The sequence below is a fragment of the Tarenaya hassleriana genome, unplaced genomic scaffold, assembly GCF_000463585.1.
Source record: "Tarenaya hassleriana unplaced genomic scaffold, ASM46358v1 Cleome23, whole genome shotgun sequence".
Lineage (NCBI taxonomy): Eukaryota > Viridiplantae > Streptophyta > Magnoliopsida > Brassicales > Cleomaceae > Tarenaya > Tarenaya hassleriana.
Genome location: NW_010965625.1, coordinates 685988 through 707946, shown reverse-complemented (window position 1 = coordinate 707946; position 21959 = coordinate 685988). Strand labels below are relative to the sequence as shown.

At 38.0% G+C, this 21959-nt stretch overlaps 2 protein-coding genes across 2 annotated transcripts in view; one reads left to right on the top strand and one right to left on the bottom strand.

Annotated features, from left to right (window-relative positions):
• The window catches only part of LOC104815233 (alanine--tRNA ligase-like), an 8202-nt gene extending 6607 nt beyond the window's left edge, over nt 1–1595 (bottom strand). Inside the window, exons 1-3 of the mRNA XM_010543552.1 lie at nt 1284–1595; nt 632–870; nt 286–426 (exon numbers count right to left, since the gene is read on the bottom strand). Of these exons, the coding sequence (XP_010541854.1) occupies nt 286–426; nt 632–870; nt 1284–1587 (684 nt within the window). The 5' untranslated portion in view covers nt 1588–1595. The remainder of the gene's footprint in view (nt 1–285; nt 427–631; nt 871–1283) is intronic.
• A 3281-nt stretch (nt 1596–4876) lies between these two features.
• Nucleotides 4877–21235, top strand: LOC104815232 (serine/threonine-protein kinase TIO-like). The gene is given in 26 exon segments (XM_019202728.1): nt 4877–5054; nt 5164–5289; nt 5799–5890; nt 5991–6065; nt 6196–6288; nt 6421–6495; nt 6599–6691; nt 7031–7094; nt 7206–7290; nt 7785–7857; nt 7930–7998; nt 8102–8182; nt 8336–8408; nt 8494–8643; nt 10130–10204; nt 10207–10267; nt 11399–11553; nt 12300–12319; nt 12723–12824; nt 12907–13419; nt 13580–14180; nt 18833–19380; nt 19984–20217; nt 20536–20679; nt 20807–20887; nt 20971–21235. Coding segments are annotated over 24 exon segments (3762 nt in total). The 5' UTR covers nt 4877–5054; nt 5164–5289; nt 5799–5800; the 3' UTR covers nt 21178–21235.
• The last annotated feature ends 724 nt before the right edge of the window (nt 21236–21959 follow it).

Here is a 21959-nt window from a genome sequence, read left to right as displayed (position 1 = left end):
ACTCTTTCCAACAATGTAATATTAGTATCACTTTCCAACTCCAAAATTGAATCCAATCTTCAAGATCGCTAACAATTATCCACAGCAATGAATTCCTCGTTTGAATATAAACCAGCACCATTTATATTTATTAAAATGACAGATATAGCAAAGTGCAAACTAGAACAAATGGATATAGCAAGAAAGAGGCTGCAATTAGCTACTATAGAAGGAACCTTAGGAAAAGAGACATCAACAAATAAATGTATTTTGACAACATTTACGAGAGGATGGAAGAAAACATACTTTGCAACCAAAGGGCAGCACTCGACCAGGTGGAAGAAACTTCAGCCATATAGCTCTAGCCTCGTTATCAGGGGCAAGACCAGCTTTCTCATCACCACCAAAATAGGTCGCATAAATCCGATCAGTCGGGAGCCCATAGACCTGCAGCAGAATTTCAACGAAAATAAAAGGGAAGGCTAATTTATCAGCTCATAAGGAAACATGAGGGCAAGAAACAACAATTCTTTCAACATCATGCTAAATCAAATTAACAAAAACATATCCCTTCCTTTAAGACATATGACAAAAGCCATACTCAGAAGCTTTTCAACCATAAGGTACACCAAAAGGAGGTGGTTCCAATTACCTTGGTTAAGAGTTCCCAAGCCCATTCGATGGCTTCTTTCTTGAAGTAATCGCCAAATGACCAGTTACCAAGCATTTCAAAGAAGGTGTGATGGTAAGTATCTTTCCCGACATCGTCGAGATCATTATGCTTTCCCCCAGCACGAATACATTTTTGGGTGTTACACGCACGGGTTAGCTTGCTCAGAGCTGTATTCGGGTCGGCAGTCCCCAAAAATATTGGCTTGAACTGGTTCATTCCTTCATAAACAAAAACACAGACAAGTCAACGCCATTCATCTTTTGAATCTTCCAACTGTTCTTGCCAAACATATCAGCAAGAATTTGGACAATAGCTTAGAACCCATATCAGAACATTTGAGAGAATACATGAAAAAGCCGGACAACAGTTTTCGAAAACTTCGAAGCATAAAAAGTAAGAAAACACTTCAAAGACAAGCCCCAATGTTTGGGGGAAAAGGAAAAAGAAAGCAAGCAAAGCCCAAAAATCAACTAAAGCAAATTCAAATCTTCAATTAGCATCCTATACGAATCCATCAAACTTCATAGAAATAAGATTCCCATATATCAATCAGACCGGAAACTCCTAGTCCCTCGATTAATTCAGACAAGAAAAACCAAACTCGGTGTCCGAACAGAACAAGAGTTCGTACCAGCGTTAGCGAAGAGAAGAGTAGGATCATTGTGGGGGACAACGGGGCTCGATTTCCAATCTACATGGCCTTTCCCTTGGAAGAACTCGATGAACGTGTCCCTGACTCTCCTCGCCGGCCACTGGTTCTCCAACGACTCGGAAACTGGCATGGCTGTGGTGGAAAACGACGGAGCCGGCGAAGAGAAGTAGAAGTGAGAGAATAAGGAGCGGCGATAACAGGGAGAAGCCCGAGATGCAGAGAACGAAGTTTTGTTGAGGTGGGAGAGATGGAGAAGAAGAACAGAGGCGTTCCCTAAGGTCATTCACCGAAACCCCCATTTCCTCGGCGTTAAAGAATTTGTATTTATACTTCACTTTATAAAAAATAGGGAGATAAATGAGAGATTTCGAAATCCTAAATCCCAAATTCTTTTTAATAAAAATTTCGGTTTTCAGTAAACCGAATCGATTAAATGAACAGATTTAACTAACTGAATTGCTGATATGTCACCCGACGTGGCATTTTTTGGGACGCGTCACACCACATCAACAATCGGATGCTGATGTGGCACGATCAATCCCCTTCCCGGTGTTAATTGGAAATTTAAAGAATAATCGGTGGTGGAAAACGGAAAAATTTGAAATCGGGTGGGGGATTTTATCAAATTAAAAATTGATGTACTTATTTTACACATTTTGGATAGTGGGTGTGGGTTTTTGCCATTTTCTCAAAAAAATACAAAAATATATCGAATTTCAAATTGTTTAAAAATAATATAAAATTATCATCCACTTTAAAATTAAATATAAACTTGAAATTTCAAAGGAACCATTGAAAACATTAACCGGTTCACAAGACAGATATCGCTAATAAAATTGTCGCTTTCAATACGATCTGAATTTATTATAAAAATACCACTAAATTTACTCTTCAATTTAAATATATAAATTGGATAATTTCAATTTGTATAATTTTAATATGGTATGACGATCTTATTCTGAGTAATATTGTGTTATAAATATTATATTAAATGACCAATTCCAACTGAAGTTAGGTTAGGAATATTTTATAACGACCCAACCCTACGAGTCATGATTATGAATTTCTCTACATATCTCAATAAACTTGAAATATAAATCTATTAAATATACTATTCAACCTTTTTTTATTTCAAAAATAAATGTTAAAATCTTATAATAAAATCATTAAAACATGGAGCTTAACCAATGAATAATTAGTGGAAAATAGTATCCTGAGTGTGTATGTTCGAATTAGTATTACGAATTACTTCTTAATTATTTATAAGAACGAAACTCACTTCTTATTAGATAATTAAATAAATATATTATTGATAGTAAAAATAGGAATGGACACAGGATCAGATATTCGTGATTTTTGAAATATTTGTATCCGTATTTGATCCGCACAAATACTCGATTTTATTATCCGTATTCGATCCGTTAATTATGGATATCCGTAATTTCGGATATCCATAAATATCACGGATATTTACGAATATCCGTATCCGACATAAAAATTATAAAATTTAATTAAATTTAAATAACAATTTGAAATATAAATAAATTATATAAATTATTTAATTTAAATGTTATTCATAATTTAAAATTTAAATATTTTAAATCAATTCAAATACAAATATAATCATAATCTATCATATACAAATATATTGAAAATTCAAAATTCAAAAAATTAAACATAATAAATATTAATATTCAAAAGATTAAACATTCTAAATTTCAATATATATAAAATGTTTCTTAAATATTCTTACAAAATATGTAAGTATAAAACATTTTATATCTCTATAGCAAATTATTTTTATATTTAATAATATTATTAGTTAGTGCGAATCGGATAAGATATGTCGGATAATTCGAATTTGATATCCATATCCGATATGTATCCGACAAATATTTCAAAATAAATATTTGTATCCGATCTGTAAATTCCGGATATCCGAATTTTCGGTTCGGATACGGATTAAATAACGGATCGGTTCGGTTTTTTCGGATTCTGCGTGTATGATCCCTTCGGGTTTCTGCGTGTATATTCCCTTTGGCTTTTAATGGGTGGTGAGTGAGCTCATTTCTTAGCCGAGTAACATATTTAATATATTTTATTTTTAAAATAAAATTATGTCTACTCAAATTTTATATAAAATTTTGTATAGTTTTCACATTAAAAAAATGTTTATTTTTGTAAATTAGTTTGCTTTTTTTATAACTAAGAGTAAATCCACTAGAATTATTTTTTAGTCACACAATTAATTAGGCTTGCTCTTCCTCACTAATGGAATCGAATCCAACACTTTGAAATAACTTTGTCACCTCACAACCACTAAACCACCAACTAATGTGTGTTAGTTTGTTTTTTTAGTTAAATTGTTTTCATTTTGTATCATTTTATGTTTTTTAATTCAGTTTTAAAAAATATATCTAATTGATTTTTTTTAACTAAAATTCGGTTTTATTAAAACTTTAAACAAGATGGAGTTTGAATATGAATTATCTTGATATCAATTCAACTCAATTTTTAATTTGTATTTATTCAAAATAAAATAGAAGGCATTTGGTATTTGGTATAGAATAATATATTTTGATGACTAGTTCCCGAGTTAGGTAATGCTTAGGATGTCGGAATCAATTGGTCCGAATACTAAAATATCACACCACTAGAAACTATAAAGTATTTACTAATAACTTTTTACCAAACAAATATTTTTTTAGGAAAAAAGAATCGAATTTTAAAAGAAAATTATTTGAGAAATTACAGATTCCATTTTTTGTTATTTTTTCTAAGTATAAGCAGATAGAAAAAGAGGCTTTCCCCCAAGTTGCCATTTCTAGAATCATTTAAAAAAAATTAAAAAAAGTTACATACATACATATAGGAGGTGGGCCTCTTGGTACTTATTTCAGGTTGGGTTGGGGAATAATTCGTTTTGGTTATTTTGATTTTATAAAAATATCAATCCCGATTAGTTTCGGTTTTAGTTTCGTTTCGGTTCGATTTCGATTTTTATTTAAAAAATGAATTCAGTTGGACTGAGTCAATAAATCGATATAAGACCTATATATGTTTAATTAAGATTTCTAAAAATAATTGAGGCGAAAGGTAATTTAAAAAAAAATAAATTCTCTCGCTAAAAACCCGAAATACCAACAGTGCTAACCATAATATACGAGTACACCCGCAATTATTCGCTTCCAAAAACTCCATATTCGTTTGTTCAACAAAGAAAAAATGTTAAGAAAGAAAAAATTCTAAAAAAGTTACAGAATTTTTACACAATTATCATATTAATACTGAATTTTTAAAATGTTCATAATAAATATAAATTTATCGATTTAAAAAATATTGAACTTTTAAATTATTTTTATGATATTTATAATTATTATTTATTTTTTCATTAATTTTTATCTCATAAATTGGCAAAAAGTCAAAGCTATATCTGAAAATTCATATTTATTTTGGAAATGTCAGTTATCTGAAAATTCGTTAACTTTCTTCTGGCATTTTCCTAAGAATTATGACAAAATCTTGTTTTTTCTTCCCTTAGAAAAACAACGACAAAAAGAAAAGATAAATGATTGTCCATTCTCTAAAGCTCTCTGAGTTTTCCCTCTCTTCAAATTTCAAAGTTTCCATACATATCCCACTCTCTCTCTCCTCCGCAGTGATCCTCAGTCGCCGCCTTCCTCACTTCGCCGGCAAAATCTCCTCCGCCCTACTTCTTCAGCGGTTCCTCCATCTCTGCCTCTTCCTCCGGTAGCCGTCGATCCTCTGATTTTCAGTTTCCCTCTCGCTCCGTTGCTCGCGACGACGACGACGAGTACGGTCTCTCCGTCTCTCCATCTCTCTCTTCTCTGAATTGCAGGTTGCAAATTCTCTCTCTCATTGTGATTCCATTGACACAATCACCGGCCACACTTTTCTCAGGCGTCTAGGTTCAAAAACTCTTGATCTCGCCATTCTCCAGTCGACCGCCAGCCGTCGCTCTCAGGTGCTTTGTCGTTCTCGTCGTCTCGTTCTCACTGTCTTTCATTTTCCTCGAATTACGGAACTGCATTTAGGGCTTCTGCGTCAGTATTAGGGATATCTCAGAAATTCGAATTTAGCTGGGGTTTGATACTGGTTTGAACTCGAATTGTTTCTGATTTGAATTAGTGCTATGATTTTTGTTTGTAGTTCGAAGTCTTAATTTGACTAGGTTTCTGGTTTGAAGTCTTGACTTATTAGCGTTACTGGTCTGAAATCTCTGACGGATAAATGATTATTCCGTTGACGATGTCCCTTGTTCCGCACGTAGTATCATCGTCTCTGACTACCGTAGTCGTCTGTTATGTGAAATGGGAAGTTGTAATGCAAAATAGTTTTGGAATGGCTCTCTTTTTTTATATGTCCCAATGATGCGGACTCCCATTTTGCTGTCCTGGGTTCTGGTTTCCTCGCATGTCTGAATGAAGAAAAGATGTTCTTTTTGTGGCTTATAAAGAACACAATTGTACTCAGATATGGGTGTTGAAGATTATCATGTGATAGAGCTCATAGGTGAAGGCTCTTTTGGGAGGGTGTACAAAGGAAGACGAAAGTATACAGGCCAGGTAAGTTGTAGTTTTTGTCACTGCTTGTTTATTTGGGATGCTCAGCTTGGTGAGTCACATCATTTATGCTAATGCCATAAACTCTTCTATCTTTGTTCAGACCGTCGCGATGAAGTTTATAACGAAGCAAGGAAAGAGCGATAAGGATATACAGAATTTAAGGCAGGAAATTGAGGTGATAAGATTGTGCTCTTTGGACACATGTGTTTGACATGCTACACTGACTATTATCAAAACCTTATGTAATTTCTTTCCAACAGACTTAGTTAACTCAGTTTAGACAATGCTTTTCCCTTATGCTGTAGATATTACGAAAGCTGAAGCATGAAAATATTATCGAAATGCTCGACTCTTTTGAAAATGCGCGAGAGTTCTGTGTCGTCACCGAATTTGCCCAAGTACTTTTTTTCTCTCTCTCTCTGATTGTTTATAGATTCCTATGACAATTTATATCTCTCAAAACAGTTTATTTCTGAAATCTTGTAGTGCATTTATATGATGAATCATTGATGCTTCATCAAATGTCTCAGGGTGAATTGTTTGAGATTCTTGAGGATGACAAGTGCCTTCCCGAAGAGCAAGTCCAAGCAATCGTAAAGCAGTTGGTAAAATATTTTACTACTCAGGCTACGGTTCTCATCAGTATCTTGTTTTCTAATTGCTGTCACCGATATGACGATGTCCAAATTTCTCCAATGTCCAATGTAGGTAAAAGCATTGCATTACCTGCATTCGAATCGTATAATGCATCGTGACTTGAAGCCACAAAACATTCTTATTGGCGCTGGGTCCGTCATAAAGGTAATATTAATTCCTTGTGAGGCAGCAATTGCAATGTTACTTCCATGCTTTCCACTCTCACATCAGTTAAGTATCTTTTGTCTTATTATGATGGAAAGACAGTCAGCTGCAACTACAAGAATATGTTCAGTTCGGATTGAAACAATGATTGATATACATTTATTCTTCTTCTAGGTTCCCTACTCAAAATTTGCAATGACATCTGAATGTTACACTGATTTTTTCAGCCACTAAATTTGTCGGACAGTAGTTTTTATGCATGCTGCTTGATCATCTGTTTTTTACTTGTTTCTTCCCTTTTTAACATGTTTTTACTCTTTATCTTTATGATGGTGTCAGCTATGTGATTTTGGTTTTGCTCGTGCTATGTCTGCAAACACGGTGGTCTTGCGATCCATAAAAGGTTCACCCCACTTTTTCTTTTCCTTAAACATATTAAATAACTGATAACCTGAATACTGCTTACTGATAAGTCACGCCTTACTAATTCTGCACTGATGAAACCTTACTTCAGGTACTCCCCTATACATGGCACCAGAGCTAGTCAGAGAACAGCCTTACAACCACACTGCTGACCTGTGGTCTCTTGGTGTGATATTCTAAGTGGAAAAGCTTACTTGAGTGGGCCATCTTCTTCTTTTATGCTAAAAGCAACTGCACAAAGTACCATTGTTATGAGATAGATGTAAACCCAAAATCAAGGGGGCCTTGAGATTTATGTTTTCTTCCTTTTTAAGCTTTGCTTAAAGTTTTATTTGGTTTTCAAAGTTAAAATATGGATCAGTAGTATGGAGACCAGCTCTGTTAAAATGTATAACTAGCATGAAAACTACTTAGTTAATGCTAAGCCACATGTGTCTTTATCTTGATGTTTATACATGATTGCATTAATTTCTCATTTTAGGGATGTTGAAAGCTCTATGTATGCTAATTTCATGAACTAGAAAACAAGCTGAGATTAATTACATGTTTACTAGTCATCGCAGATTATTACTATTGCCACTTTTTTGCAGGGCTCATCAAAGGTAAAAAGTTGGGGGTGATTTTTCTCACTCTAGGATTTTGTGCCTTTTTTCCCCTTGTGATGCAACAGGTATGCATTATATGTTGGTCAACCCCCATTCTTCACCAATTCAGTGTATGCTCTTATTCGTCATATTGTTAAGGTATGTGTTTCTTCCCAGGCTTGTGCATATTCTATGCTCAGATATTGAGCTAATGTTCAAAATATACTGCAGGAACCTGTTAAATATCCTAACGAAATGAGTCCCAATTTCAAAAGCTTTTTGAAAGGATTGCTCAACAAGGTTAACTATACTCTTTTGTGATATCCAATCATGTTCATCTATTTATGTGCTTGAAACTATCTTAAGTTGATTCTCTAATGTTCTTTATTGTTATGTGTAATAGGTACCACATAATCGACTAAGTTGGCCTGCTCTACTTGAGCATCCCTTTGTTAAAGAATCACCAGATGAAATACAAGCCAGGGTAACAATCTAATACTCTTATATAATGTAGCTTAAGCATCTAATGTAACATAGAACGTTTGCTGAAATAGTCTTTCTTTCAGCCAAAAGGATTTTAATTGGGATCCGTCTTGGAATAGTGTGGTCTCTAAACACATTGTGAACCTTCGTTCAGGAAATTCATGCTGCAGGGCTTGAACATAAGGCGGCTTGGCGACTCAATGGGAACAGTGTCCAACAGCGAACTGGTTTCATTTTCTCCAGTCTGCGCTAATTCATCATCTTTAACTAGTTATGCTTCTCTCATGATTGTCAAGTGTTGACATGTAACAGAAAAATGCGACTCTCTGGCCACATTTGAGAACACCACTGTTTCAGTTGAAAATGACGTTCAGGCAACTATTAAGAATGCTGTCAATGTAAATCCTCCATCTCCTGAGGATATCAGTGGATTTCCAAGTCAAGGGGAGATAAAAAGTTCAGGTAATGAGAGGTGTTTGATTTAATTTTCAGAATGTTCTTTCATCTAGAAGATGCTAAGAAAGGAATAACTTGGCTGCACAGTTGATCTGTGGATTCAACTTAGCTTCACATTTGATGTTCTTCTGTTGTCTCTTTGCATCACGTAGTGGGAGACCTTAGTTCATCGTTTTGCTATGTTAGTGATGAGGACATCGACCAAGACATGGACGAGGACGAACAAAACCCGAACGAGAAGCAAGACGATGCCATAGACGCTATAGGAGGAGAAGAAGTGGACACCGAGCTTACCATGCCAACCATTCCCATACCTCCACTCACAAGACAAAGGACTCGAAGCCTACGTTCAAAGATCAATGCATATGTCGAAGAATGGCTGATCAAAACATCCGACAAGGGGCCATACAATGCAAAGGACACGATAGCGGCAACAAGCACAAAACATCGCAATGTCTTGGAGTTTGTGTTGTCCAACACTTAAGATTTCGTGGACTAACACCTGGGCTACTAAGAAGATATTTGAAGAATGTATTCTCGATAAATGGGCTGAAGATCCAAGCCCAAAGAGCCCAAACATATTCTACACAAGTCCAAGAAGATACCAACCCATTGGAGAGGATATGGTGCCACCTTTGAACCCAATTTCGGCCCACCTTTATCAAGCACGAATTGGGGATGTTTTCTACATTATTTCAACCTCATGAAGACCTTCTTTAAGCCTTCTAGTCGTTGCAAGACGTTGGCCTTCCACTTCCACCAACTCTCCACTTGTTCCTTACTTTATGGTGTCTTGTTTCCCATTACCTTTCTTTAATGTTTTGTTAGCTCCTCCTCATGCACGAGTTCTCTTTGATTTCTTCTGTGTTTCAAGCCTATTTAAAGACCTTTGCATGTCAATATTGGAGACTTTTGAATTGATAAGAAATCGAGTTGCATTTTGCTTCTTCTTCTTGGTGTGTCCGAGAGTATCGCCTTCTGCGCATGTGTGTGTGTGTCACCCTTGTGCAAGGTCAAAACGTGGTGGATTCAAGGTTGGTTTGACTCCTTTGAATCCTCTTTCATACCCCTATCTTCCATCAAAAATTGGGAATCATCCGAGTGCTCTTTGGCCTGGAACTTCCCTTCCATCTATCACCTAAACCGAGTGCTCTCGAGTGCTCTGTTTGTAGTCCGATTTGCAGATTGTTTTTTAGGGATTCCGAGGGCCCTTTGGCCTGGTTCTCCTCTTAACTATACCTGTAGAAATACCTTAGTGAGACTCCAAGTGTCCCCTGGTCTTGAGTTAGCTGCATTCGTTGCCCAAAGGCAACATAAGTCACACACGTACAAACTGCATTTCACCGAAGGAAACGAGCGAGACTTCCTTGGCTCCGTGCGTATATCAGTTAGACAGAAAAGCCTCAACAGAACTCTATGGGGTTTCTTAGCTTCATTTGCGACTAGGCCATATACCATCTTCATTCATGCTTGTGCTGTTATTTTTCTTCAGGTAATGCAACATTAGACAGATTGGACAATACGTCCCGCACAGTTAAAGGTGCCAAAGTTGTTGTTGAAGATGAGGAAGATTGGGTCTTGTTTTGATGCCATTGGAAAGATGGTTTAAACCATCGCGAGACACTAGCAGGTTAAAATTTGCTGGGCCAATTTATTTCTTTTGAATCTTATTGCTTGTGCTCAGACAATCATACTCATGGTGAGTTTTGGGGATTGGAATTTCTTCTACGTAGTTTTCATTTGTCTTCAAATAGCTAGTCACCAAATTGAGCATTATATGCATAATCCATCAATCCTCTTATAGCCGCAACATAATTGTTTGAAGCTGAGGTGTGATGGATTTTTGTTTGCATGTTCGTTCATTGGTACTTTTTTCTCTGTTTGAGAATGCGGCTAGCCAGATCGTGTAATGTTTGCGCATATGAAATAGAAAAATAGATGACTAATTGTTTGGAAACCGCATTGATTTTTTTTTTTCATTTACATGATAAAAAGTCAAAACGTCTCTTGACCTACTTTCTTCATCACCAGAATTATGGATGGAAATCTTCCAATGGCTGAAGAAATTTAGGATTTTATACCAAAAAAAAAAAATTAGGATTGTTTTTTCTGGAGGTTTGGTCAGCAGTACATAGTTTGCATGTGTCAAATTGTCAATGAGTAGGGTTCGGGTGTGGAAGATCTTGCTAAAAGACCAACTATTTTCAAAATTTTAATCAGGTGGATCCGTGCAGCATTATATGTCTTCCACGTTCCTATACTTTTAAGTGAGGTAGTCATGCTTTAGCTCTGTAACTAGTTGTGATCTCTACATTTGGAATTGCTGCTTAGCTTTTTTTACCATCTTATTTTGCTCTTTGGAAGCTCTATTCATTTTGATACTCCTAGGAACGACTTTCACAATGGGTCCGTGGAATTGTACTCTAATATAACATAGAAAGTTTGGATGTTCCTGTTCGTTTTGCAACAGATGTGGTTCATATAAACGGCTGTATAAGATCTGGGTCCATGAACATTTCTCAGTTTCTTATTGTAGGGTTCTGTCCTTATTCATTGTTTACAAAGGCCCAAACAAGCATGTCAGGGGATGATAATCTGATTGTTATTTAGTTGCTTAGGGCTATTGATGTATACAGATTGGTCTACAGTTGAACCTTTCCTTTTTAGGATTTTTACCCACTTCAGTGACTTGTTGGAATTCATGATGTCTTCTGGTCATTCCATGGTTGCATAACATCTCTCATTTCTGATGAATGTACAGGAACAAAAATGCTGTCTGGTCTGTTCAGTCCCTCAGGATCCTTTCCCATTTGGTTGCAGCTGGTGCCACAGTTTCCAGGGAAGTGATTGACAAAATAACTTGTGTACTACTTGATTTTACTGCTGCTCTTGTTCGGATGAAATCATTGGAAGTCTGTTAGAATCCCACATCGGAAATATGTGGGAACAATTGAGTCAATATAATACCATGGGCACCCTCCCCCAATAAGCTAGCTTTTGGGGTGAGTTCTACCCATGTGCTTTGAGACTTTGTTAGGCCCATTATTAATGGGTGGGTTCTATCAAATTGGTATCAGAGCCAACTGATCCTCGGACATGCAGACGACGCGGCGGGAGAGGAACGGTCGGGAGAGGAGCACAAAGGGTGCGTAGCCGCCAGCAACCGAGAAGCCGCCAGCGCCGTGGTCGTCGCTGTCTAAAGGGGGCGGTATTGTTAGAATCCCACATCGGAAATATGTGGGAACAATTGAGTCAATATAATACCATGGGCACCCTCCCCCAATAAGCTAGCTTTTGGGGTGAGTTCTACCCATGGGCTTTGAGACTTTGTTGGGCCCATTATTAATGGGTGGATTCTATCAAATTGGTATCAGAGCCAACCGATCTTCGGACATGCAGACGACGCGGCGGGAGAGGAACGGTCGGGAGAGGAGCACAAAGGGTGCGTAGCCGCCAGCGACCGAGAAGCCGCAAGCGCCGTGGTCGTCGCTGTCTAAAGGGGGCGGTATTGTTAGAATCCCACATCGGAAATATGTGGGAACAATTGAGTCAATATAATACCATGGGCACCCTCCCCCAATAAGCTAGCTTTTGGGGTGAGTTCTACCCATGGGCTTTGAGACTTTGTTGGGCCCATTATTAATGGGTGGGTTCTATCAAAGTCAGCAACATAATACCAAAGGTGAATGCTTGTTCTCTTAGGGAGGAATTCCCTACTTCCAGCTGTTTATGTTTCATGGTTTCTGGCATGGTGATTTCAACTGGTATATATTTTTTAGAATAAAGATTTAAATCCCCAATTCACGATTAACAAATACATTTATAGATGGTTGCTGTCACTTTCTGAATTTAGCTATTGTCAAATTTTCTGCCTTATTGGTTTCCGAGTTACTGGCTGCAATCTCTCAACATTTCTGCTTCCCTTATGAAACACTTCACTTGTCACGGAAATCTTTCTTTTATGATAATGTTGACTTCATCATCTCGCAACTTCTGTCAGGACTTTTGAGTCAGAAAAACATTTTCTGACTAAACCATGTGCTTTTTCTACTGCTGTTTGCGATGCTGACTTATTTCAGTTGCAGAGTTTTTCTGTGATTAGAAGCTTGGTAGGACAAACTGGAGTCGGTAGCATCCATAATTCTTACATCAGACATTGGACCAAGTTAGTGGATATTTATATACAGGTAACCATCATTTTAACATTCATTTGTGTTGCAATTAGTTCGGTGTATATCTAGTTTTTTAGTTTTTCTGTACTGTATGTAGGTTGTTGGATGGGGAGATGGAAATGGGAGAATTTTATATGAGTCCTGTGCTTGCCTTTCAACGATGTTGTCTCGAGTTGCTCAAGATCTCAAATCCTCTAGCACTGTTTCTGCTTGCAGCAGAAATGGAGTATCTAAACAAATTACGGAGCATGCTAATATGTCCCGCCTGGTTGATCATTTGTGTCTTTGTTTGGCATCTTCTGGATCAAGTTTGTCTTGTGGTTCCTCAAACATGTTGCCAGCTGCCTGTGAAGCTTGTATGGCAATATGGATACTCATAGATAATTCTGAAACCCTATTCAAGAATGGCAATGTCAACGGATTCCCTATAGATGCTTTGCACAATCATCATTTTTCTCAGTTTGATCCAAGTAACACAGAGTGGGGTCCATTCTCTGAAAAACTTGTTGAGACGGTAACAAAAGCGTTTCTCAGAACAAAACATGTGCAAGTTGCTGTCAGCCATTGTCTTCGCCAACGTGTGGAGGTTCCAATGGTTGCTGCAATACAGGTGATCGTGTGATGATGCTTTCCATTTTTTTGGTAAAGCTAAGCTGGAAAAGTTAGAAATTTTGTGTTAACAAACCTGTAGTTTACTTGCTCAACCTAAGCCTGCATTTCTTTTGTCGGCTGCGTTGAAACTTACTTGATAATGTTCTATAATTTTTCAGATTTTGTCAAGATGCTGTCTCCACAATGGAATCGTTCCTAGTGTGCTTTGTGGTCTTCCCAGTTCACTTCCTGGGACTACTATTGTCAGTGGCGGAGAAGATGGTACCATTATTTCAGAAATATTTTCTATATTATCTTGTGCTACATCTTCAAGCAAGGAAGTACACACAGGAGACAAAAATAACTTGAAGTGCAGATTAGACAATGTGGTCGTCCATTCATGCCTCTTTTTGGCAACAGTTGCTCAGTGTTTGAAGTTAACCGGGAGAAATTCTGCACTGTTTATGCTCACGACTTCTCCAAAGAAACATCTACATCGTCTTTCCGCCATTACAAATCACATTTCGTCGGATGATAAAATTGGAGCTTCTCTTCAGAATCACTCTTCATCAGCTATGCTGGCTTTTGCGTCCATTCTCTCTCTCGAAAGGGGACCTTCTGTTGAATCTTCTGTCTCTGAGATTGCTGTGCCTTTGATTCCTCCGGTTGCTACACTCTGTTCTCATCTGCGGCTTATGCCAAATAAGGAAGGTGAAGTCGTATCTAATTGTTCTGATTGTCATCTTACCAAATGGCATGGCTTTCGAGATGGATGTATCGGTTTTGTTGGAAACGGACAGTGTGGCTCATGACTTCAGCACCAGAAGACAGAAGAAGTCAGAATGAAGATAAGGCTAGAAGTTGGTTATTAAGAAGTTATTTTTCAGACTATGTTTCAGTTTTATGCAGTTGTTGTTTTAATTTATTATCTGTGTAAGAACGTATATGTATGTTATGATGCAAAAAGGATGAAGTTATGCTTTTGATTTAACAATCATCAGCCAAAACACTCCATTTGATTCTATTTTCAGTTTCTGAAAGAAACAACAGAGTGTTATTCGAAAATCAGAGTTGTATCAGTGGTATCAGAGCAAGAAGGAGATCTTTGCGGGATCTGTGTAAGGGAATCAGAAGTCCGAAGATATGGATTCAGTTGAAACCATGTCAGTTCCAAATCCTGTCCAATCTGCACCAATCTTCAATGGAGAAGGTTATCAGATCTGGGCAGTAAGAATGAGAGCATTTCTCGAAGGTGCAGATCTTTGGGAAGCAGTAGAAGACGAGTATGAAATCCCTCCATTACCTGCAAATCCAACCGTGACTCAGTTGAGAAACAACAGGGAAAGGGTCACGAAGAAGTCCAAGGCGAAGTCATGTATCTTTGCTGCGGTTACGCCATCAATTCTGATCAAGATTATGAATCTTGCATCTGCTAAGGCGATGTGGGATTTTCTCAAGACCGAGTATGAAGGAGATGAAAAGATAAGAGGTATGGAAGTTCTAAACCTGTTGCGAGAGTTTGAAAGGCAACAGATGAAAGGAGATGAGTCAGTGAAAGATTATGTTGACAGACTTGTTAACATAATCAACAACATCCGGATTCTGGGTACTAAGGTTGATGATGATAAGATAGTACAGAAGATTTTGTTCTCTGTTCCTGAAAAATTTGAAGCAACCATTGCATCACTGGAGAACACAAAAGAGTTGTCTGCCATAAAGCTTCCAGAAATTCTGAGTGCCCTCCAAGCACAGGAACAGAGGAGACACATGAGAAAGGAAGAATCGGTTGAAGGAGCATTGATGGCAAAGGCCAAAGGAAAAGGTTCGGGGAAGGGAAGGCAGAAGAAACAAAAACCAGAAGGAGAAATTAAGAAGCAGGGAAATTTTTCAGAGGAAGCAAACTCGAGCCAGAATTTCTCAGAGCCTTGCAAGCATTGCAACAAGAAGAATCATCCTCATTGGAGGTGCTGGAGAAACCCGAATGTCAAGTGTCGCGCTTGTAACAAGCTTGGTCACATTGAAAGATTTTGCAGAAACAAGGGAAAGCAGAATGCTGAGGCCAAGCCTGCTGAAACAACCGAAGGTGAAAACTTGTTTGTTGCCACATGTCTTACATCATGTGGTGACCAAGATGGTTGGTTGATTGATAGTGGTTGTACAAACCACATGTCTGGTGATCGAAGTCTGTTCAAAGACCTCGACACTTCTTTCAGTTCGAAAGTTAAAGTCGGAAATGGTGAATATATCACAGTTGCAGGCAAAGGAGACGTGTATATCAAGACTGCAAAGGGTGTTAAAGTTTTGCCTGACGTTTTGTATGTTCCAGATATTGATCAGAATTTGTTAAGTGTGGCTCAACTTATTTCAAGAGGGTATAAAGTCTGGTTTGGAAATGAAGAATGTGTCATTGGAAATGATACCAATCCATGTCTGTTCAAGATCAGGATGAAAAACAATAGTTTTTCTTACATTCCTGATGTGAGAAGGAGTGAAGCAATGAAGGTTCAGTTTACTGAAAAAGATCTGTGGCATAAACGATTAGGGCATTTCCATGGTAAAGGTCTGTCACACATGGCAAGAAACAAGATGATTGAAGGTCTCCCTGAAATTCAGGTGGCTGTGACAGATTGCCAGACTTGTCCTCTTGGAAAGCAGAAGAGGTTACCTTTTAGTTCCTCGACATGGAGAGCATCCGAGAAGCTCCAACTGATCCACACTGACGTTTGTGGTCCCATGCCTGTTCCATCACTGACAGGAAGCAGGTACTTCTTAATCTTTATTGATGACTACTCCCGCATGTGTTTGATTTATTTTCTGAAGATGAAGTCAGAAGTTGATGAGATATTTGAAAAGTTCAAGAATGAAGTTGAGAATGAATGTGGTAAGAAGATCAAGATGATCAGATCTGATAATGGAATTGAGTATACTTCAAGTAGATTCAGATCCATTTGCGAGAATGCTGGAATCAAGCATCAGTTCTCGGTTCCCTATTCTCCACAGCAGATTGGGGTGAGTGAGAGGAAGAATCGAACCATAATGGAAATGGCTAGATGTCTACTGCATGAGAAAGGACTTCCCAAACATTTTTGGGCAGAAGCTTCAAGTACAGCTGTATTTCTTCTCAACAGGTTGCCAACCAAAGCATTGAAGAAGCAAACCCTTTATGAGGCTTGGACGGGGAAGAAACCAACTTGTACAAACTTCAGAATCTTTGGATGCATATGTTTCAGTTTGGTTCCTGAAGTTAAGAGAGATAAGCTGGATGAGAAAGCAGAGAAGGGTATATTTGTTGGTTACAGTTCTGTTTCTAAAGCTTATCGAATTTACTTACCAAACTCAAATCGAGTTATAGTAAGTAGAGATGTTAAGTTTTTGGAACAAGAGAAATGGGAGTGGTCTAGTAGGTCTGAAGAGCAAATGTCAGAAGAAGAAAGTGACATGATTGATACACGAGGAGAAGAAGAACCATTGCAAGTAGCAGATGGAGACACCAGAATTGAAATAGATGATGAACCTGATGACATGCCTGTGAGAGGAACTAGATCACTCGAAGATATTTATGAGAGGTGCAACATTGCAGTAATGGAGCCCTCAAGTTATGAAGATGCTAAACTTGATCAGAAATGGAGAATTGCTATGGAAGAAGAACTGGGTATGATCAACAAGACAGGAACCTGGGTTCTAGTTGAGAGACCAGCCAAGAAAAAGGTGATTGGAGTTAAGTGGGTTTACAGAACAAAGCTTAATCCGGATGGTTCAGTAAACAAGTACAATGCCAGACTTGTGGTGAAGGGTTATGCACAAGCTTGGGGTGTGGATTTCTCTGAAACATTTGCACCTGTGGCTCGTATGGACATTGTCAGACTGTTATTGGCATTGTCTGCTCAAAATGATTGGAAAGTGTTTCACATGGATGTGAAATCAGCTTTCTTGAATGGTGATTTGAATGAGGAAACATATGTTGAACAACCAGAAGGCTTCATAGTGAAAGGACAAGAGAAGAAGGTTTACAAGTTGAAGAAGGCTCTATATGGCTTTAAACAAGCACCAAGGGCCTGGTATGAGAGGATTGACAAAAGTTTCAGAAATTTGGGATTCAAGAGAAGTTTAAGTGAGCATACTCTCTATGTGAAGAAGAGCAAGGTTGGCATGGTTGTAGTGTCCCTGTACGTAGATGATCTTCTAGTTACAGGAGACAACATTTCAGAAATTAAGGAGCTGCAAACTTATCTCAGCAATGAGTATGAGATGACAGATCTTGGACTTGTGTCTCAATTCTTGGGACTCGAAGTTCATCAGTCCAGTGAAGGAGTTTTCGTGTGTCAGCAGAAGTATTTGAGATAGATTTTGAAGAGGTTTAACATGGAAGATTGCAAGACAATGAAGACTCCACTGGATCAGAAACAGAAATTGCAGAAGTTCGAAGACGGAGAACCAGTTGAAGAAGGAACATTCAGAAGTTTAATTGGCTGTTTGATGTATCTGACAGCATCAAGACCTGATATTTTGTTTGCTGTCAGTGCATTATCCAGATACTTGAACTCACCCAAGAAGGAGCATATGATCTCAACAAAGAGAGTGCTAAGGTATCTGAAAGGCACTCTCACATTCGGAGTCAGATTCTGTAAAGTCGAAGAACCTAAACTTAAAGGATTTGTTGACAGTGATTGGGGAGGATCAAGTGATGATATGAGAAGCACTACTGGGTACTGTTTTTCGTTGGGATCAGGGTGTTTTTCATGGAGTTCAAAGAAGCAAGGAATTGTTGCGCAGTCTACTGCTGAAGCAGAATTTGTCGCAGCAACAGAAGCGTCGAAGCAAGCAATATGGATAAGAAAGATATTAGAAGACTTGTCGGTAAAATGGCAGGGTCCAACCAAGATTTCAATCGACAACCAAGCTGCTATAGCAATTTCGCAGAACCCTGTTTTTCATGGCAAGACCAAGCATTTCAAGATAAAGTATTATTTCTTACGGGAAGCTCAGCAAGAAGGTGAGATCAGTCTGGTTTATTGCAAGACAGAGGATCAAAAAGCTGATATTTTTACCAAGGCATTCAACGTTGGGCGTTTTGAATTGCTAAGGGAAATGATAGGAATGAGTGTGAAGCCTTGAGCCAAGAAGGAGTATGTTGGAAACGGACAGTGTGGCTCATGACTTCAGCACCAGAAGACAGAAGAAGTCAGATTGAAGATAAGGCTAGAAGTTGGTTATTAAGAAGTTATTTTTCAGACAGTTATGTATGTTTCAGTTTTATGCAGTTGTTGTTTTAATTTATTATCTGTGTAAGAACGTATATGTATGTTATGATGCAAAAAGAATGAAGTTATGCTTTTGATTTAACAATCATCAGCCAAAACACTCCATTTGATTCTATTTTCAGTTTCTGAAAGAAACAACAGAGTGTTATTCGAAAATGAGAGTTGTATCAGGTTTGTTAGAATCCAGGTTGAAATGGGGAGGACCAGTGGCTGTGCAGCAGCTGATTGCTAGTGGTACACCTTTGCTTCTAATACATCTGTTAGCTGGCAACTTTTCAAACGCTTCCCCTGACAGCATAAACCAAAACCCCAACCTGATTGGCTTATCCCCTCTTGGTGTTTTATGGACCGTTTCATCAATATGCCACTGTCTTTGGCGCAGCACTTTAACTTTTCATCAGGTTCTTGGTAAGAGTGGAAACCTGAAACTGATATCAGGTTTGATGTCTGATATTCATCTCAAGCTGGTAAAGAACTGGGGAGGACCCGGGGGAGGAAAGGACGGAGTAAGAGAGACAGCAAATGTGTTAATCGATCTCCTAGCATTTCCCTTTATTGCTGTGCAGAGTGGGCCGGGTTCTCCACCTGCCACTGCATCTGTAAACAGTGGATTCATCCTCAACATGGGTTCGCCTGGTATGAGAGTGTGCGTGGAAGATAGGGATTTGGTAAAAGCAATGGAAGAAGACATGGACAGATACATTAAGGCTCTCGTGGAGGTAAGGTTTCGGATTCTGTCCTTTGATTTATGTATTTTGTCTTGTTTGTGTCAACTGGAATCTTTTGTGTTCTTTAGGTGTCTCGTAGGCAGAGTTAGAGACATTTAGGCTCCATTTTCCTCCAGACAAACAGTTTTTATTTGATTTTTGAAGATAGTATTTGTGAGTCGTCTCGAAAGAGCTTGTTCTCCATTCTCTTTTAGAGGTGGGCACGGTTTTTTGGGTGTTTGACCTCAGACCTGCCCACTGGTTCTATGACCATCATAGGAATAACAGTAATTTTGCACGAAAACAAACCTATATATTATTACAGTTGTCCTAAAACACTAGGGGTATGAGCATCATTTTGCACGTGTACCCGTGGATAAGTAGTCACGCGATGGCAAAACCCGAACCTGTGGCCTGTGTTCCTCTTCTCATCCAACTCGAGCTCGACTTCGTTCATTACCGAATACTCGTGAACCTGCAGGTATCGGGTTTCAACGCCCACCACTATTCTCTTAGGTCTCTAAATTCAGACCGAAGACAAATCAAATTCTCTAGGCACTGCAAATCCATGGCATAATTCTTAGCAACTTGCTTAACTTTTGTCTAAATTTTCAGGTGGGAATGCCCTGTTTAATGCTCCGTTGCTTGGAACACTTGGATTTGAAAGATTTAGGAAAACCCGTTGCATTTCTAGCAAAAATGGTGCAATGTCGGTCTCTTGCTGTGGAACTTGTTAGCAAAGGCTTATTGGAACCTAACAGAATGAGAAAGCTACTCAACCCTTCAGCCCCAATAGAAGTCATACTTGATACACTGATGATAATATCTGATCTAGCAATGTTGCACGAGGTAAGCTTTCTAAGTTGCTCATAAAGATTCTCACTTGATGCATAGAAATTTCATGCTTAGTTCCTCTCTTATACTACTTTGTCATTGTTTTTTTATGGAAATCTCTGAATATATGTTGTATCCTTTGGTTGAACGAGCCTGTTTCGATCTCACAGCCGCAATTATTATCTTTCCCGGACCTTTTTTCGTGCCATCCGGATAATCTTCCTGTGAATTCCTGCAAAAACAGAGACATTTTGATAAATGTGATGAGAGGATTATGATTATACCATGATCTAAAAGGTTTTTATCTATTTTTTTGCTAACATGAAACATCAGGCCTTCTATAAATATATTGGTGAGGCTTCTGTCTTGGAGCCCTTAAAGGAATTTCTCGTTCACGAAGATCCAAATGTACGCGCAAAGGCGTGCAGAGCTATTGGGAACATGTGCCGATACAACGGATACTTCTACAGTTCTCTTGTAAGTAGAATTAAGTTTTGTATTATTACCCTAAATGGTGAGAATTGCTTCTAGGATTGTTCAAAGTTCCAGAAAAGCGCTCTCTTGTTAAAGTGTTATTGAGTTTCTGACATTGGGTAAAATGTAGGCGGAACATCAAATAGTCACTCTCCTCATCGATCGGTGTGCTGATCCTGACAAACGAACACAAAAATTCGCATGTTTTGCTGTAAGATCTTAAGATATATAGATTGATTTCCCGTACTTTCCATGATATTTTGATCAATTCCAAACCTCTCTTTGACATTGCAGATCGGTAATGCTGCCTACCATAACGACATGTTGTACGATGAACTAAGAGGGTCTATACCACAACTGGCAAACGTCTTGACATCGGCAGGGGGAGACAAGACAAAAGTGAACGCAGCAGGTGCATTGAGCAATCTTGTCAAAAACTCCAACAAGCTCTGTCAAGATATTGTCTCTAAAGGAGCTTTGCAGGTTTGTAGTTCGCCTTGATTAAGTGGTTAAACTCATTTTATCCCCGGAAATCTGACTCAAAACGTTTTTGCTTCATCACCAGAACCATTAGATTTTTGCGATTTTTCATAGAGTTTTGCAATTTCCATTCATTCATCAATGAGGTGACGATTTCTGATATAAACTCAGCTTTGATTAACTGAATAAAACACTTCTTATGCTCGAAAAATTTCCATGGAAATCTGACTCAAAACGTTTTTGCTCCATCCTCATAACCATATATATATATATTCCGGTTTTTCACAGATATTTGCATTTTCCCTTGATTCATCAATGGCGATGTCTGACATAACTTCAGCTCGATTAGGTGGTTAAACACTAAGCTCGAAATTTTTTGACAGAAAGCTATGATAAACGTTTCTGTTTCATCACCAGATTTTAAAGAGTTTTTTGACGTTGGAGATGTAGCGTTTAATGTGGCGGCTTCTCATTTGTTACCTGGTAAAATAAATAATCTGTTCGTAAAATAATTGTTGTTTTAGGTTATTCACATTTTTTAAGAAAAAATAGAAAAAGTCATATATCATTATTTATAAAAACAATATTATCATTAATAATTTATTAGAATTTAATAGGGATAAAATTAGAAACTATTGTAAAAAAAATGTCTTGAAAGCGTGAATGACAAATATTTTGAAATATGAAAAATAATCTAAAATTACAAATATTTTGAAACGGAGGGAGTATTTGGTTTGGTTCGAAAAACTAAAATATAACGGAATTAATTAAACATGATTCGGTTTTATGTTGGTTATACATAT